The following is a 16,641-nucleotide window of genomic DNA, read 5'->3' on the forward strand; positions in this document are numbered from 1 at the left end:
GCCAAAAAAGAACTTACTCCTAATTCTGCCTGGCAACGGGCTCCTTTCCTCACCTCACTCCTCCACTACAACCCTTCCTCGGCAGGTAGACAGCTTTGCTTTGCCATGGCTGCCAGGGAGAGGACCATTTAAAGCAACCATAGCCCAGTACTCCCTACTAAGATCTCAAAGGGATGAACAGGAAAGCAATAAAGTTAAAAGAGCAAGTAAGTGTGTGTAAGCTCACATCCACGCCATACATTTAAAGCACATATATGCCACTTCAACAGTCATGGCTTCCCCCAAAGAATCCTGGGAACTGTTGTTTGCCCCTCATAGACCTACTGTACTCCCAGGACCCTTAACAAGCTTCAGTTCCCAGGATCCTTTGGGGGAAGCCATGACTGCTGAAGTGATGTAATTGTGCTTTAAATATATGGTGTGGATGTGACCTGCGTTTGCAGTGCAAGTGCCCTTGCCATGGGCATGCGTTTCCCTCCCTCATGCACCCCACCTGTGATGGCATTCCAGCAACATTGTCACCCCGGCCCTAGTTATTTTTCTTTGTGACATCCATAGTTTCCCCCGATGTTCTCTTTCTCCCTCTGTAGGACTCTGTGAATTTGATGCAACGCTGCCAGTGTACCCCGTGCTCGGCTCTCCCTTGGAGACCCTCCGGCCAGATGCCAAGGTAATAAAAGAACAAAAAAAATGCCCAAACCTGTATCATGGTGAGGATGCATGGATGAGCCGGCAGCATCATTTGTGGGCTACAGCAACCCCCACCATGGCTACGACTCTGCCCACCCCTCAAGCTTCCTTCTTCTGAGGTGGGGAAGAGACCTGGTTATCTCCATGTTCATTTTGGTCAGTTGCTGGCTGCTTGGGATGGAATAGGGTGGAATGGAAATGCCCTAATGACTGGATTTAGCACAGGGACCTCCAGCTGGATCACGCGACAAGGCAGCAGTGTGGCTGTTGTCTAAGGACCGGGCATGACTGTAGATACAGCTTTCCTGACCTACCTGAGTCGGTGAGGCGTATTAAATATTGACGCGAAATTTAGTGTTATTGGCCCAGTTCCCTGGAATGCTTTGCCAACAAAGATTCAGCAGGCATTCAGTTCTAACCTTTAAATACCCTGCTGAAAACTTTTCTGTTCTGCAGCCAGTTAAGAAGATGTCTCTGTGCAATAGTTGACCTTGTTTTTACTGTATTTTAATGGTTTTTATTCAGTGGTTTTAAACTGCTGTGATTTTTCTTGTAATGAAATAGCGGTATACAAATATGTTTATAAATAAATAAAATTCCCGGAAAATCGTAGAATCATGGAATAGTAGAGTTGGAAGGGACCTATAAGGCCATCAAGTCCAACCCCTTCTTCAATGCAGGAATCCAACTTAAAGCGTAGCCGACAGGTGGCTGTCCAGCTGAACGCCTCCAGTGTTGAAGAGCCCACTGTCTCCCTAAGTCATTGGGTTCCATTCCTTGAGGAACCCCACAACAGTTTCAGGTGGCATACAAGTGATATACGAGGTTGAAGTGCCAGCATACCCCAAATCTGCTCTCGTTTTTTTGCAGTGTGCCATCAACGTGGCCGTATCTGTCCAGGAGAGCCTGCTGTCTCTGTGGCAGCTGAGCGAGGGCAATCTCCTGCGAGTGACCGTGGAAGCCGCTTACGCAGTCCCTGAAGTGTTCGTTCCCACGGGGCCCCAGCAGAACTACATGGCTGGCTTGCAAGTGCCAGCCTTTGGCGAAGTGAGTTGGCTGCTGGGGCTCTAGGTTCTTGGGTTCCTGCCATTGTGCCTTTGCTGATCTTCAGGCTGCTCTTGCTGAAGTCAAGAGGTGCCGTGACCTCTTGCCGTGGCAAAACCGTGCCCCTGTTGCCCCCGGCAATGCCTACTGCTGCTATGTCTGTAAAAGTCAATGAGACCTGCGCCAACAGGACCTTCCAGAAGGCTGGGGAAGACTCGCCATCAGGGCCCTCCTCAGCATTTTTCTTCTGCTCCTGTTACTCTCCTCTGGAGGAGCAATGAGGGAGCCAGCTGTCAATCCCCTAGCCTTGAAAATGATTTAAAACAACTTAATGGGCTGCTTTCAAGTTGATCCCGACTTATGGCGACCCTATGAATAGGGATTTCATAGTAAGCGGTATTCAGAGGGGGTTTCCCATCGCCTCCCTCTGAGGCTAGTCCTCCCCAGCTGGCTTGGGTCTGCTCAGCTTGCCACAGTTGCACAAACCAGCCCCTTCCTTGTCCACAACTGCCAGCTGGGGGGCAACTGGGCTCCTTGAAATGATGCAGCTTGCTCACGGCTGCACAGGTGGCAGGGCACGTAACCCCTGAGCCACTCCCTGTGGGGGTGATCTTTAGCTGGCCCTTGACACCCAGGAGACACGAGCGGGGATTTGAACTCACAGATTCTGGACTCCCAGCCACCTCTCAGGTGCCAAAGGCCAAGGTAAAGAAGTGCGTCTTCAACGTTCGCATAGCGAAGGTGAACTGTATCACTAAGCCAAGCTGCTGAGGCTCCATGGAGCACTGTAAGACCTGGATATCTGTTGTAAGCTGTTTTGGGCTCACTGTGAAAAGGCGGCATATCAGTAAACTAAATCGCAAGAAAGAGTAGGGCGTAACGGCGGTCCAAAGTTCTGATTTGGAGGGCAAAGAGCAAATCGCAGTTTGTCGGTATGGATATAATGGTAGCTTATGGTTTGCTGTGAACCAGGAACTCAAAGAGGGAATCGGAGCCCCCGAGGGATGAATGAATGGCGAAGAGGTAGAATGTGAGCCCAAGGTTTGCTCAAGCAATCCCAAAATGGTTTTGTGTGCCCGTAAACTGAGCCACTGTTTTTCCACCTCCCTTGTAACATTTGAAAAATTGTGGTCTACCTCTCACATGAGATTGGAGACTTAAAAAGTGCTTTGCAAATTAAAAGACCTATGTCAATTATTCTTGGGAGCCTGTATTTTTAAGGAGAGTCTGTATGATATTTATTTCGACCCTAGTCTATGCTATGTATATGAGTTGGTTTGCTGATGGCAGGAATTACAAAGCTTCTCTTATGATCCTTCCAGAAAGAATGGCCCTTCCTGTTCAAGAACGGGGTACTGAAGTTTGGTGGTGAGAAAGAACCAGTGCCCCGGCCGAAAAGGTGGCCGGTCACCAACATTTTAGCACCAGGGGGGCAGAATATCCCAGACTCCTTTATCACTGGCGGGGCTTACGAGGAGGAGGACGGAGAGCTGAACACACCTGAGGTGACTGACAGAGCTGGAAGAGAATATAACTGAAGTTGTTGCTTAGAATCATCATGGGAATTATGTGGGAATTGCCGGGCTGAGGCCTGTTCCTCCTCCCCCCCTCGGGATTCTGTCTTTTGGTACTGGCCAGCCAAGGGAGAGTGTAACAGCTAAGAGTGATCATGATATCCATCCCCTATTTTGAGTCCAGCATGCAAAATAAGTACAGGATGCTGGAAGGGATCTTTCTTTTAGAAATCTAACAGGGCAGCATGCAGTAACATTATAAACCTTTAAAAGCAACACAAAACAATCATTAAAATGGCTGGCTACTCAAGAGACATTTTAAACAGCTGCATAGGCCTGTCAGCTTCAAGAGATGTCCCAAATTCAAAAGCGATGGTGCCTGCCAAATCTCTGCTGGAAGAGCGTTCCAGACGTTGTCTTGAAAAGCTGATTTCTAGGGCTGAACGGTTCTTTTTTCCTTTATAGGAAAAAGATCTCAGGATCCAAGGAGAAACTATTAAAAAACGGATTGTGTGGGACCTGGAAAGGCGCTGTTACCTAGATCCTGTTGCTGTGCTCTGGTGAGGAAAACAGAGGCTATTCTCCAGCGATTTGTAACTTATATCAATAGGATAGATCAGCCCAATAGAACGAGACCTGCTATAGCATAGGGGCTAATAAAAGGGAGCTGGGAATCTTGCTAGGGCCTTAAACACTCTTCAGTGGCCAAGGCCTGACCGACCTTGACCTACTTTACAAAGTGATTATAAGAGTTACTGATTTAAAGTGCTAGGTAAATCTAAATAGGTGTTGCATCTATGGCTTGGTCGGCACTGGTTTCTGTTGCACTTCAGATTGCCTATTATGATTGTTATTAAATTTAAATCTTGCCTTCATTTCAAGGAACTAAGCATGGCTCTCTTCCCCCATTATTATTAATATTAATATTTTAATATTCTTAGTATATTTATTACAGCTTAGTATACTAGAACAATTATGTAATATGTTTTTAGTCTTTGGAATTTTGTTATGTGTGTGGTATTGATATGTGATTTTATTATATTGTATTTTAAATTTATGCTGTTCACCGCCCAGAGAGCCGTTGGCTGTGGGCGGCATAGAAATTGAATAAAATAATAATAATAATAATAATAATAATAATAATAATAATAATAATAATAATAATATCCTCACAAGAACCCTGTGAGGTAGGTTAGGCTGAGAGAGAGAGAGAGAGAGTGGCCCCAAGGTCACCCAGTGAATTTCTGGGGAGGGCTGCAGGGATTTAAGTCTGGGTTTCTCCCACTCCCAGTCCTAACTAGTGCTCCATACTGCCTCTCAGTGACTACAGGGGAACAAGCAACTGATGTGTTCTGCAAAGCAAATCAGAACACGCATAATGGGAAGCGGGCAACACTCAGCCTGAATTTCTGATACTGAACAGAAAGCTGCTATTGGCAATGGTTCCCTGTCTCTGTTCTCTGTGGTGCAAGCCCTCTATGCCTGGCATTAGCAGCTAGAGTGGCAACTAAACTCAGTAACAGCCAGAAGCATCAGACAGGACGAGGATGTCAGAGAATGCTGCCAACAATGGAAATGGAAGTGGAAATTGCCGTTCGCTTATTTGTCCCAAGTCCGAAACAGAAATCAGTCCAGTGAATACAATTGGTATCCGCTGTTGCTTGCAGTCCGCAAGCAATACCTAATTATGTCCCCTGCTGCCACATTTACAGTGTGTTTCCTTTGCATTGAAATGAATGAGGCAGAATAACATAATTTACATAATTATGTACATAAATTATGCAAGTTACATAATTTCACAGCAAACTGCAGTGGAATGGAAACAGTGCTGCATGTGACAAACGGAAAACAATGCGTAGTTGGGACTTCCTTGGGCCTGGACTTCCTTGAGTCTGCACCCATTCCTTGGCAGTGACTGTACAGGTTGAACCACATCTTTTCTGAGCAAAGATGACCACATTCCCGTACACATTTCCTACCATTGGCAGCCATTTGGTTTGTAGAGACAAACATCCAAAACACCCGTTGGTGTTGCTCAAGCTAGAATAATTATTCGTGGCTTGCTGCTTGTCTTCTGTGCTGCAGCTTTCGAAAGCGGATTGCTGATTGTCGGTACTGGCCTGTGGAGATCACCAGAGTGCCTGTGGTCACTTCCACCAAAGGGAAAGGTGGAAAAGGAGAGAAGGTAAAGGGCCTGTTATGCTCAAGTGAGGAAGGTGACAGTGAGTGGTACAGCTCTGAGGGATGGTGTTAGCCTGCTTCCTTTCATTATCGCTTGCCTAGTTGTATCCTTGAGACAAGAGTGAGGTGTGCTGGTTGAGCAACTGATTTCTCTTGATTACCCTTGCAAGAGGCTGATGGCCATTTCTTCCTTGTCTTAAGAAGGTTTGGCTGGAAGATCCTTTGTTTGCTAGGAGTTCCTTCTGTAGTGCTGCCTGAAACCTTTTCCCGTCTCCTGCCGGGAGGAAGGGTGGGATATAAATCAAATAATAAATAAATAAATAAGGCAAGCCCTTCTCCACTTGCTTGGGCTTTGACGCAGCAGCAAGGGGTCAAAAACACGCATTTTGATCGCGTGCCTCCTGTTATGAACTCCCTTCCTCTGCAGACTCTCCAAGGTCCAAACCTGAGCACCTTTCACAAGTCCTGTGAGGCCTACCTGTTTGGGCTGACATTGGGTTCTCAGAATTAAGTCAGGAGACAGTGCGGAAAGTTCTGGGAATTTACTGAAATGTTCTGTTTTCTTGCCTGTTGTTTAGTTCCCTCTGCTTTGCTTTGGTTTCGTGCTCTGAACCTTAAGGACCGGAGGGTTGGGTGAGCTGTAAACAATGGAAACTTGTCCATCAGGACTAATGAGGCATTCGCCCAACCAATCTCAGTGCACCAACAACCAACCCCCACTTGCCCGTCTTCTTCCTTACAACCAGCCCAGGGGGCAGCACTGCCTATTGGCTTCCTCCTCCTTAATTTCACTGTTGCCCCTTGCAGAACTCAGCTGGGAGGAGGATGGGGACAATAGAATGAGCTGGCCCCATCTTGTCATTAGCTCTTGCTGTGCTTGTCGTTGGCTCTTGATCTACTTACTGTGGGCCTCTCTGCTTTCCACCCTACCAGTCTTCATGGATACTAGCCACCATTGTCTATAAATCTCAGTCCTTCCATTTCCAGGGAGGAGGAGGTGGCGCCGGAGCAGACGAGGAGCAGATTTCCTTTCATGGCGTGGTTTACGTCGACTTAGTGCCTTTGCTGTACCCCGGGGTGAAGCGGATCCGGGGAGCGTTCCGGGTCCTACCTTACCATGACAGCGAGGTGTTTGAAAGGGTAAGAACCCACACCATGTGGCCTCCCTGTATTTTGATGATCTTGCCTGAGGCCTGTGGGTTTCGGCGAGTGAGGTGATCCCCCCAGGCCTGGGTGGAAGGAAAGGCTTCTCCCAGGATGTACCTTGACGGAGCCGGGAATCTGAGGCTGAAGAAAAAGGTAATATTTCAATGAATTAAGCCCACCAAAGCGACTGACCTGAAAACACAACAGCCCAGATGAGCTTATGTTAGCTGTGACTGGTCTAAAAGAGGAGGAAAAAAGGGAACTTTTGTAAAAACTTCCCGGCCTGGTTGTCTGGAAGCAATTGTTACTTGCCACAAGCAAGCAGGTGAAGTGGCTGTTTATAAGCCTGTGATATTGAAAGAGAAATTGCACTGCAGTGAGTTCATCACCATGGGGTGACCTCCCAGGTGCTGCTAGACTAGCCTCCTTCAGTCTGGCCCTTCTTCCCATTCTGGAAGAACACACACACAGACCCCATGGCTCAAGCGCAACATTTAAAGGACACCGCTCTTTGCCACCCATTGCCATGTTCTCCTTTGTTCCTCCATTTGATGGTTTTCCTCTCTCATTTCAGACAAAGTGCCTCTTCAGTCTTTTCCGTGACATCGGCCACCAGGCGGCCCTCAATAAATATGGGCCGATCGGCATGTACACCCCACATACCAAAGGCATCCTCGGGAAGAACACAAAGGAGGAGAAGCTCCCTAAAGAGGTCATAATGAGAAAGGTTAATGTGAGAGGAAGTTGGCGCAAAAGGGAGGAGGCACTAATGAGCCTGAAGAAGAAAAATGATTTGGCAAGGAGGGCAGAGGGTGACAAAGGGGTCATGCTCTGTATAACCACTGTGATCGCCATGTCTGAGAATGATTGTGCAATCCTGTATGATGAATGGGGAGAACCACTCCATGTGCGTTCCGGAGGGTCAGGTCGAAGCGCTGCCAGGTCTGTCACAGCTGCTGTGTTTCTTCAGGCCGTGGGGGCCCTTAGCAGAGGGCCATGCGATGGGCCCCTCCCCTGTCAGTGAGCCCTAGAGGGCTTGCTTACCTTGCGGCGGTAGGCAGCAGCTGCCACACTCTGAAGCAGAGATGGATGGATGGATGGCTTTAAATGCCATTTTAACTCTCCCACAATGCCTCAGAGCAATGATTTGCATTCCCGAGCACGGAACCTGGGGCTGCAGGTAGACTCTGAGCGATGCAGCTGCCATAGTTCTGGCCTTGACGGAGCAGAAATGCAGATACTGATTTAACAGAAGCCTCCCTCCTAGCAGCTGTGCTAAACCGGAGGTGGTGGTCTTTGATGGCTGAGGACCATCTTTCATTCATCGTCGTTATTTTTTTCAAGGTGTCCAACACTGTGAGAAAGGACGCATCGGACACCACAATAGAAGCGGCTGTATCTTTGTGCCAGAACATGGAAGGACAGGTAAATATATTCCTTAAAGGAAGGAGAGGGAAACTGTAGACTCCGGAATGTGTTTGTAAAGCTGGGACTCAGCCCTGGGTATCGTGAAGCCGCAGTTTCAGGTCTTGTAGAGCCCCCGCTACACCCCCTGAAGGCCTTTGTTTCTTCCCTCACATTGTGGCAATGACTATAAATCCTAAGGTGGCCAGCATGCCTATTGGTGTAATGAATGCCCTTCTTCCACTTCTTGTTCCTTTCGGGCACCAACCAGCTGGCAAAGAGCATGCGAGGGATTCAAATATGGTTTAAGCTTTGCCTACAGAAATGTTCTTAAGATTTGAGCCCTGATGCTGAGAAAGCGTCAACCTGCTTTGTCTTTTCAGCAATACGCAGAGAGTGGGACGTTTCTTGTGATAGAGTTTGCCCTGGACAGAGCTTTGGTGCCCAAGCGTTTGCCAGAGGAACTCGCCAGCCGGTGCGCATGGGCAGCATTCAGGGGAGGGGGGCGTCGAGGAACACTTGCCATAACAGTTCTGAAGTGCTGTGTCCTTTCTCTTTCAGTGGAGGAGGTTATCCCCAAATGGGTTACTCCTCCCCCTTGCTCCATGGGCAGGGGCAGGTCACTCATTGCAGACTCCTAACCTTCCATCGCATCCTGTTCTGGCCCTGAGCCAGAGCCCACGGGGTACAGGGGACAACGTCTGAGGGTGGCTTAGTCAATCAGTAGCAGATAAGGTCATGTTGGAATTGCAGGACTTCGGACAGCTCCAGCAGATCACATCCACACCTTTCGTTTAAAGCACTCTTATACCGCTTTAACAGTCACGGAGAGTCCTGGGAACTGTAATTTGTTAAGAGTTCTGGGCTTTGTAGCTCTGTGAGGTCAGCCCCCTCAACAGACAACAGTTCCCAGGATTCTCTGAGGAAAGCCATGACTGTTAAAGAGGGAGAAGAGTGGCTTAAATGTATAGTTTGGATGTGACTACTAAGTGCGGTGTTCAGTGCTGTGTGTTTATTTCCACTTGGGTCAGGCTGCTCCCCCAGGCTCCACCCTCTTGAGCCTTCAAGTGATAGTCCTTTGATTCTTGCACTCTGTCACCTCCCAGCCATTCCCCACCTTGTGAGTTGGCTGAGCAGGCACCGAAAAGTGTGACCTTCATCAGAACCAGTTCCTCAGGGACATCTGTTTCGGACAGTGCTGCCTTCAGGGGTCCCAGTCTGGGGATCTCTGACTCCAGGATCTCCTGGTTGACAGGCTTGCGTGTTGGGACCTGGGTCTAGAGTCAGCATATCAGTGACTTTTGCTGCAGGCCTTCCTAATCCAGCTAATTCCTCTCCTGTGTCAGAATCCTTTCTGCTCAAAATGGATTAGGATCACGACACATTGGTGGCGGTCTGGTCCTCCCTGATTTGCAGCAGTCAAGTTCTTCTGCAGCTCTGAGATCTATCTGCCTATAAGGCCGGATATTTTTGCCCTTCTTTCCCTGGGTTGAGATCGTTGAGGTTGGAGGGGAGCCGCATCATTGTCTTCAGTAATGATTTGGGCAGCCTCAGTCAGACCTTGGAAGTGGCTTGCTGGCTGTTACTTTAAGATAGCTATCCTGAGACATCAGCCTCTGTCTATTAAGAAATAGGGAATCTTTTTCAACCCAAGGGCTACATTTCCTCGCGGTCTGCATGTCAGTCGCATGTGAGGCTGCAGGCAAAAGTGGCCAGGTCAGTGGATGCGCCTGTTGCCTTTGTTGGCTCTGGCTGAGCCTCTTCTGTCTTGTGCTGGTTTTCTACTTGCAGGGATTTTGTCTAAATGTAGGGTTCAGTTTATAGTGGGGAACATTAGCCAAGGCAAAAACAAGCCACCGTACAATAACATGCATTTTTACTCAGCGTCAGAAGCAAGTCCTATTAACTTCAATAGGTCTTAACTCACAAGACAGTTGTGCATAGAATTGCAGACGTAACTTATTAGAACCCATTGCTTTTTTTTTTTGTTTTGGCCCACATCTACAGGGTAAAGGAGATGATTCCTCCACGCCCTCAACTCCCTCGAAGGACCACAGGAGCTAAGAAGGTAGGTGTATTAACACAGGGCTTTCTGTATTCTGCCTGGGGGGGCAGAATTGAAAATTCAGTGCCGTGGTAATCCACTTTCTGTGCCTGGACAAACTTGGTGCTGCAAAGATTTTACAAACACCCCCCCAACCAACCACTGGAAATCTTGTTCAGCCTCCTATTTAGCTACTGAGAGGTCAGCAGGCGACAGGCGTTGTCTATATATACATGTGCTTCCAAGTATTTTTTTGCAACAACAAGGGCTAAAACTTTTGCCTCTTTTAAGTTCATGGCTGAGCAGAGGATTAGAACCAAGCGCTCCCTGATCTTCCTACTGACTACTTTGCTATGCTTCCCCTGAAAGGACGATAAAGACTATCTCTGACTCCTCGCCTGTGATTCCCAGCAGCGCTGCCTGTGACCCTGTACTGTCACACTTGCAACGGCTTTGTCCTGCCTTGATCCTTTTCTCTTGCGCTGGTGCCCCAGACTGTACATCTCAGCAGTTTTCCTCCTCTGGGCATGCAAGCCCTGATTCACACTGTACTTGGCATGTTTGTGGGAGGAATAGGTGTGGCGTCAGCAGCTGCGGAAGCGATGGATTATACTTTCAGAGGCCTCTCTGGGGAGAAACTGGTGCTTTCACTCCAAACGGTTCTTTCGAAGAGGGAGTTCAGACGAGTTGCTTTTTGTCCCAAAGTCTTTCGTTAGGAACTTAAGACACTGCTTTCCACTGAGTCAGACCAATGGTCTATCTAGCTCAGTACTGTCTAATGGCAGCAGATCTCCAGGGTTTAACATAATAAGAGTCTGCTGGATCAAGCCACTGGCCTCTCTAGTCCAGCATCCTGTTCTCCCAGTGGCCAACCAGATTCCCCAACAGGAAGCCTGCAAGCAGGACCTGAGCAGCAACAGAATTCTCCCCTCCTGTGGTTTCCAGCAGCTGGTATTCGGAAGCATACTGCCTCCGAAGATGAAAGTAGAACATAGCCGCTATGGCCAGTAGTTAGTAGGGTTTCAAACTGGGGTCTCCCCTAGCACAGCCTGGAGATGCCAGAGATTGAACTTGGGGCCTTCTGCATGCGAGACAGATGTTGTGCCTCTGAGCTCCCGCCCTGATTTCTCTATCTTTTTAGGCCGTAGAAGATTACCACTCTCAGGTCACCAGCATTGCTGGGGCCGTTCTGGATGAGTATCATGAGCTGTTTGGAAGGCAGCTGGCTGAAGGCTTTGCCATCGACAGCCACACTCTGGAGGACCAGAAGGTCCAGCTCAATTATGAACTCAACAGCTCAGGGAAATACTTTGCTTTCAAGGAGCAACTCAAGGTATGAGCTCCATTTCAGTCCATTTCTCCCATACATGGTTTGTGAATTACTGCCAGTGAATTTCTCCAGTTTGTTCTATGGGGGAAAAAATGACATTTTATTGGGGGGAGGGTCTAAGGCTTGCTGAATTCTCTCCCCCCCCCCTTTTCTCCTTATCTGCCTCCTATCCAATGTTGCAAAAGCCATGTTCCCTTAAATCTCTGTTAGTCCAACAAGGCAAGTGCATAAGCCCAACAAGGCGACTAAAACCAGCATTTCATGGGCTCTGTTGCCTGCCACCCGCAAAAAAGCATTTGGGTCCTTGGGATCAAGTGGAGCCTTTGTGTTTCCCTGCAGCATGCAGTTGTGAAAATTGTGAGAGAGAAGTACTTGAAAACAACTGCATTTGACAACCTGGACCAGCTCCAAGCTTTTCTGAGCGAGTTGTATGTGTACCTGGTGGATCAGATGCATGTTGCTTTGAATCAGGTAAGGCCAGGTTTGGAAGAGCAAGGTGCACCTTAAAAAGTGCCCCAGCTTTGCACCATTCTTTGAGGAATCGGCAGTTGGAGACTGGGGCAAGAATCCGTGCCGGAAACGGTTTATGCTTTAGTTGGGATTTTGGACTGTAAAAACAGTAGCCCATGGCTTCTGTACTGACGGTGGGGTTTCAGGAAGACTGCCTGTGTCCAACTGCTTTTGCCAACCGGGTGCCCTCCAGACATTTTGCCCTACCACTCCCATCAGCCCCAGCCAGCACAGCTTTTGGGAGTGGCACTCCAAAACATCCGGAGGGCACCCGGTTCACAGATGTTGGTGTCCGATATTTTCAAGCTTCTTTGGTGATAGAAAGTGTCAAAGCATATCCAGGGGGGGATTTGTTTCCTCAAAGAACGTGTGAGGGAGGTGCCAGGCCACACAAACTAACCCTGCTGCGCCTGATGGCTGACCCCCCCCCCCAATATATTCAGCGTGCATGAGGAGAAAACATAGGAAGCTGCCTTATACCAAGTCAGGCCGTTGGTCCATCTAGCGCAGTATTGGTCTACACTGACTCTCCAGCGTTTTGGGAAGGGACATTGCCGGCCCTACCTGGAGATGCCGTTGGGGATTGGACCTGGGACCTTCTGCATGCAAGGCAGGTGGTCTGCCACTGAGCTACGGGCCTCCCTCCTGTTCGACATGCATACAGATGTACATGTGTACAACTCCACGTGAGGTGGGGGGGGACCCTCTCGGGCACAGCATCGGGGAAGGGACAAGCTGAGCCCAAATAGCCCCGCAACCCCTGCTATGTTGTTGGGTTCTAAGGAGGAATTGACGAACGGGCCCGCTCTTCCTGAAAACCCCTTTCATGCACTAACCTCTGCCTAGTTTGTTCCATAACGTTTGCCTTGTTCCCTTGCCGTTGGCCAGGTGCTGTCCCAGCAGACCCCGAGCCCCCCTCCTCCCAGCTTCACCACCTCCGAGCAGCTCCGGCTTTTTGCTCGCGAAGCCCAAATCAGCGGAGACTATGACTTGGCAGCGACCTACTACCAGGAGGTGACAGAACTCCTCCTCCTTCCCAAGCAGAACAGCTGCGGGAACAGAGTCCTTCTGGGTTTCAGGCAGAACTGGAGACCTTCAGAAAAGGCGTCATCATTGGGATTTTTTTCAGAGGGCCTCTGTGTCTTCTGCAGCTAGGGACAGGATGTGAGGGATCTGAACCAATGCAGCCCATTTAACATTCCCGTGGTGGAGGGAGAGGGACTTAATGGATGCATGTTGCATCATAGAGGCGTTAGGCCAGCTGCTAGGATGGTAAAACCCCAGACTGGTTTGCTTTGGCCTGCGGGCATGATCTAATGCTCCTCTGTATAAAATTACCCACATGTAAAAAGCAAGCATATAAGGGAGAAGTGTTCTAGAGCAGCTTTCTTCCTGACATGCTTGTTTTCTATGTGCGAGGTCCCTGCCTCCCCTTAGGGGTGAATTCAGTCATGCAGTGCCCCCCACCTGCAGTCTGAAGTGGTACAGTCCAGGAACAGTTTTATCACCTTATCTGCTCTTTATTAGCATTAGGTCTCATTGACTGAGATCTTGGGGGTCAGAAAGGATATTTCCCTGAACAGATTGACTAATGACCCTCACTGTTGGATGAGTGGGTGGTGCCTCCCCCTATAACATGTGCCTTGGCTTGTTTGCATAATTGGCACTATGTATTTATTTCTTCATTTTTAGCACCATTTTATTTTAAAAGATTCAGATTTGATCAAATGGTCCCCAAGGTGACTTGCAACTAATCTAAAATAATAGAAGACACACTGCTATCTCTCATCAGTAGGGTTAGGCAAGAAATTGCGATTCAGTTCGCTTTTCAAGTCAAATCGATCAAATTTGCAGTTTCCAAAACAATACAAGGACCGAAACTCACAGCCACTCTTCGAAATTCACACTTATTTGAATTTTGAAATGCAGTTTGCCAACTGACCAGTGTTTACAAAATGCATCAGGAGAAAGTGTGCATAAAAATGAATATATGAATGAAAATATACAAAAAATGTATTATATGATGAGAAACGGCTTGCAAAAATGTGTACATTAGTCGAAACTGCCTACAAAAATGTGTTTATTAAGGGAAATTCACACTAAAATACTGGAGAATCTTCATGAGGATATTTTAAAAGAAATTTGCAAGTTGTGGCAGAGATGTGGAGGACTGAATTTAAGGTTGGGAAAATGAGAAAGTGAGAGAACCAAAACAGAGATCTTTCCATCCCTCCTCACTGTTGGGGTGGGTCAGAAATATGGGGGGGGGTATATGATGTTAAAAAGTTTCCCCAGGCCTCTGGTATTCCTGCTGCTGTTGCACCCAGGGTAAATATCCATGCACACACGCTGCATCATATACTGACTTAGCATACGGCAACTCCTGTATACAAATAGTTACATGGGTAGATAAATCCTTATTTTAGAACCTCTGCAGGGGTGTAGTGCGGGTGCAGAATGCCTCACAAACCTGAGATAAAACCCGACAAAGATTGTAGAGTGCCAGTCAGCCTTTAGAGTTGGGAGAGTGATGAAACCGCCAGAGCGCCAGGCAGCTGACGAGTGCGACGGTGTTTCTGTCCTCCAGAGATTGTCCCGTGACCGGCAGGATATCCAGAACTGGTTGGATTATGGTGCTTTCTGTCTGCTGACTGAAGACAACCTCAAAGCTCAGGAATGTTTCCGTGAGGCTGTGAGTCTGGACCCCAGTCACCTGCACAGGTACTACTCGGTCTGAGACAGCGGGCAGAGAGGGGAGATCCGTGGCCTTGTTCAGATAATTCTCATGGGGTTAGCAGAGGAGTAGAGTAGGGGCAAAAAAAAGTGTTGACGGTGTGGCACCCAGAGGCCGACTTGAGCTGTAACATGATCTCCCCCCCTTTTTTCAAAGGGAAAAAGATACACAAATGGAGCTGATGGGTGCCTGGGCCTCTACACAGAACAGTATATATTCCAGGTGCCCACGCCGCTCCTCTTCTGCCACGGTAAACTGTGTGCAGGTCCCGTTGCAACAGTCTCCAGGGTTGACACAGAACTCCCATCGTAGTTGGTTGAACTTGGGTCCTGTGGCAATCCACGGGATCAGCCCCATTCAAGGTGCATTGATTTCAGCAGGAATTATGTGCACGTAACTTAACCTGGATCCAACCCAGAGCACAGAGGCTAAGGTTGCAGTCCTTGCACACGCTGACCTGGGAGCAAGCTCCATTGCTCACAGGGGGACTGTGTTTCTGGGTAAACACACACACAGCTGCCCCATAAGAGGACTGTGGTGGTGAGAACTTCCCTAGGCTGCGCAGTGTAATGGGCTGTGGGTCTGTGGGGTTTTTTTTGCAAATGGGCAATGATGCCAGTCCTTTGCTTTTGGTCCACCCAGCATACTGCTCTGTGGCATTATGGCAGTGATGCTGGAGAACTATGAAGAGGCCGAGGTCTTCCTTGAGGATGCCACCTGCTTGGAGCCTTCCAGCGTCCTGGCCTGGACTATGTTAGGTAGGAGGTCAGCTAGATTTGCTGGGGTGGGCTTGCGAAGGCTCTTTTTCCCCATCATGGCGTCCACTCTGTCGGTACCGGGCGTGGCCCTGGCATCTTAGGATTCCCTTTGCATAGGCAGGTAGGCCTGTGCTCCGGCAAGTGCTGGTGTTCTGCTTTGTTTATTTATTTATTTAATTTACTGTATTTATATACCGCCCCATAGCCGAAGCTCTCTGGGCGGTTCACAGTAACTAAAAACATTAAAAACAAATATACACATTTAAAATAAAAACAATTTAAAACTCAATTTAAAAATTTAAAACAATTAAAAATAAAATAAAATTATCCGTATCTATTTTCTCCTGCACCACTAGCTCCATTTCCACTACTGACTTAAAATTCCCTGACATGTAAGGGCTATGCTCCCCAACAAATGAAATCCTAAAACCAAGCCAAAAACTTTTCCCCACGTAGAGTGCGTCCGCCTGCCTTGGATGCTGACGGAGCTTTGGTCCACAGCCTGTTCCCGACCCTCCTCATCTCAGGCCTGCTGCCTTCACCATAGAGCCTGGGCGTCTCTACCCTAGTCTTTTACTCCTTGGTGGGCAGGAGAGTGAGCGGGATAGGGACTTTTTCCCCTTCTTCCCAAATGGGAAGAAGCTCCACGATCCTCTAAGGTGTCTGGGCGCTGCAGGTTGAGACTCTCCCTCCCCCTCCCCCCTGACAGCGCCTGATCTCGATGCAACTGTCTTGCCTTTGCCTCAGGGCTCTTCTATGATATCCAGGAGAATGGCATCCAGGTGGAGATGGCGTTCCATGAAGCTGCCAAGCTCCAGAAGTCCCGCCTGGCCAAGGAGAGGCCGCCAGCTGAGGGTGCGGATGGAGGGGCGCATAAGTTGCCTGCCTCTCCGTCAGGGGCGGAATGTCATATCCCTTCCACGGAGGAGCTGGGTAAGACGAGGCTGCGTCTGCGCGACATTGGTGAACGATGGGCTCTGGGAAATGGCACCTAGGAGGCGGCCTTATACCGAGTCAGACCGCTGGCCCCTCTAGCTCAGCATCGTCTACACTGACTGGCAGCAGCTCTCCAGGTTTCCAGGCAGGAGTCTCTCCCAGCCCTGCCTGGGAATGTGGGGATTGAACCTGGGACCTTCTGCATGCAAGGCAGATGCTCTGCCCCTGAGCTACGGCCCGTCCACATGTGCAGGTGGTGCATATTCACAGCAGGCAGACTATATTATACTAACAAGGGCATCTTCTTGGGTAGGTGCCTGCTGGATCAGGCCAATGGCCCATCTAGTGTC

At 48.7% G+C, this 16,641-nt stretch overlaps 1 protein-coding gene across 9 annotated transcripts in view; it reads left to right on the forward strand.

The window, feature by feature from the left end:
• The window catches only part of CFAP70 (cilia and flagella associated protein 70), a 36,865-nt gene that overhangs the window by 4,447 nt on the left and 15,777 nt on the right, over positions 1–16,641 (forward strand). For 8 of the 9 annotated variants that reach the window (XM_061599868.1, XM_061599872.1, XM_061599865.1 and 5 more), the window contains 16 exons: positions 591–670; positions 1,561–1,737; positions 3,057–3,239; positions 3,714–3,808; positions 5,334–5,433; positions 6,417–6,569; positions 7,150–7,302; positions 7,920–8,000; positions 8,363–8,454; positions 9,987–10,047; positions 11,165–11,356; positions 11,693–11,824; positions 12,752–12,877; positions 14,451–14,584; positions 15,240–15,355; positions 16,103–16,288. In XM_061599868.1, coding sequence (XP_061455852.1) covers positions 591–670; positions 1,561–1,737; positions 3,057–3,239; positions 3,714–3,808; positions 5,334–5,433; positions 6,417–6,569; positions 7,150–7,302; positions 7,920–8,000; positions 8,363–8,454; positions 9,987–10,047; positions 11,165–11,356; positions 11,693–11,824; positions 12,752–12,877; positions 14,451–14,584; positions 15,240–15,355; positions 16,103–16,288 — 2,061 coding nt within the window. The remainder of the gene's footprint in view (positions 1–590; positions 671–1,560; positions 1,738–3,056; positions 3,240–3,713; positions 3,809–5,333; positions 5,434–6,416; positions 6,570–7,149; positions 7,303–7,919; positions 8,001–8,362; positions 8,455–9,986; positions 10,048–11,164; positions 11,357–11,692; positions 11,825–12,751; positions 12,878–14,450; positions 14,585–15,239; positions 15,356–16,102; positions 16,289–16,641) is intronic. The other variant, XM_061599864.1, reaches the window with a different exon arrangement.

The sequence above is a fragment of the Rhineura floridana genome, chromosome 17 (assembly GCF_030035675.1).
Source record: "Rhineura floridana isolate rRhiFlo1 chromosome 17, rRhiFlo1.hap2, whole genome shotgun sequence".
In the NCBI taxonomy this organism is placed as follows: domain Eukaryota; kingdom Metazoa; phylum Chordata; class Lepidosauria; order Squamata; family Rhineuridae; genus Rhineura; species Rhineura floridana.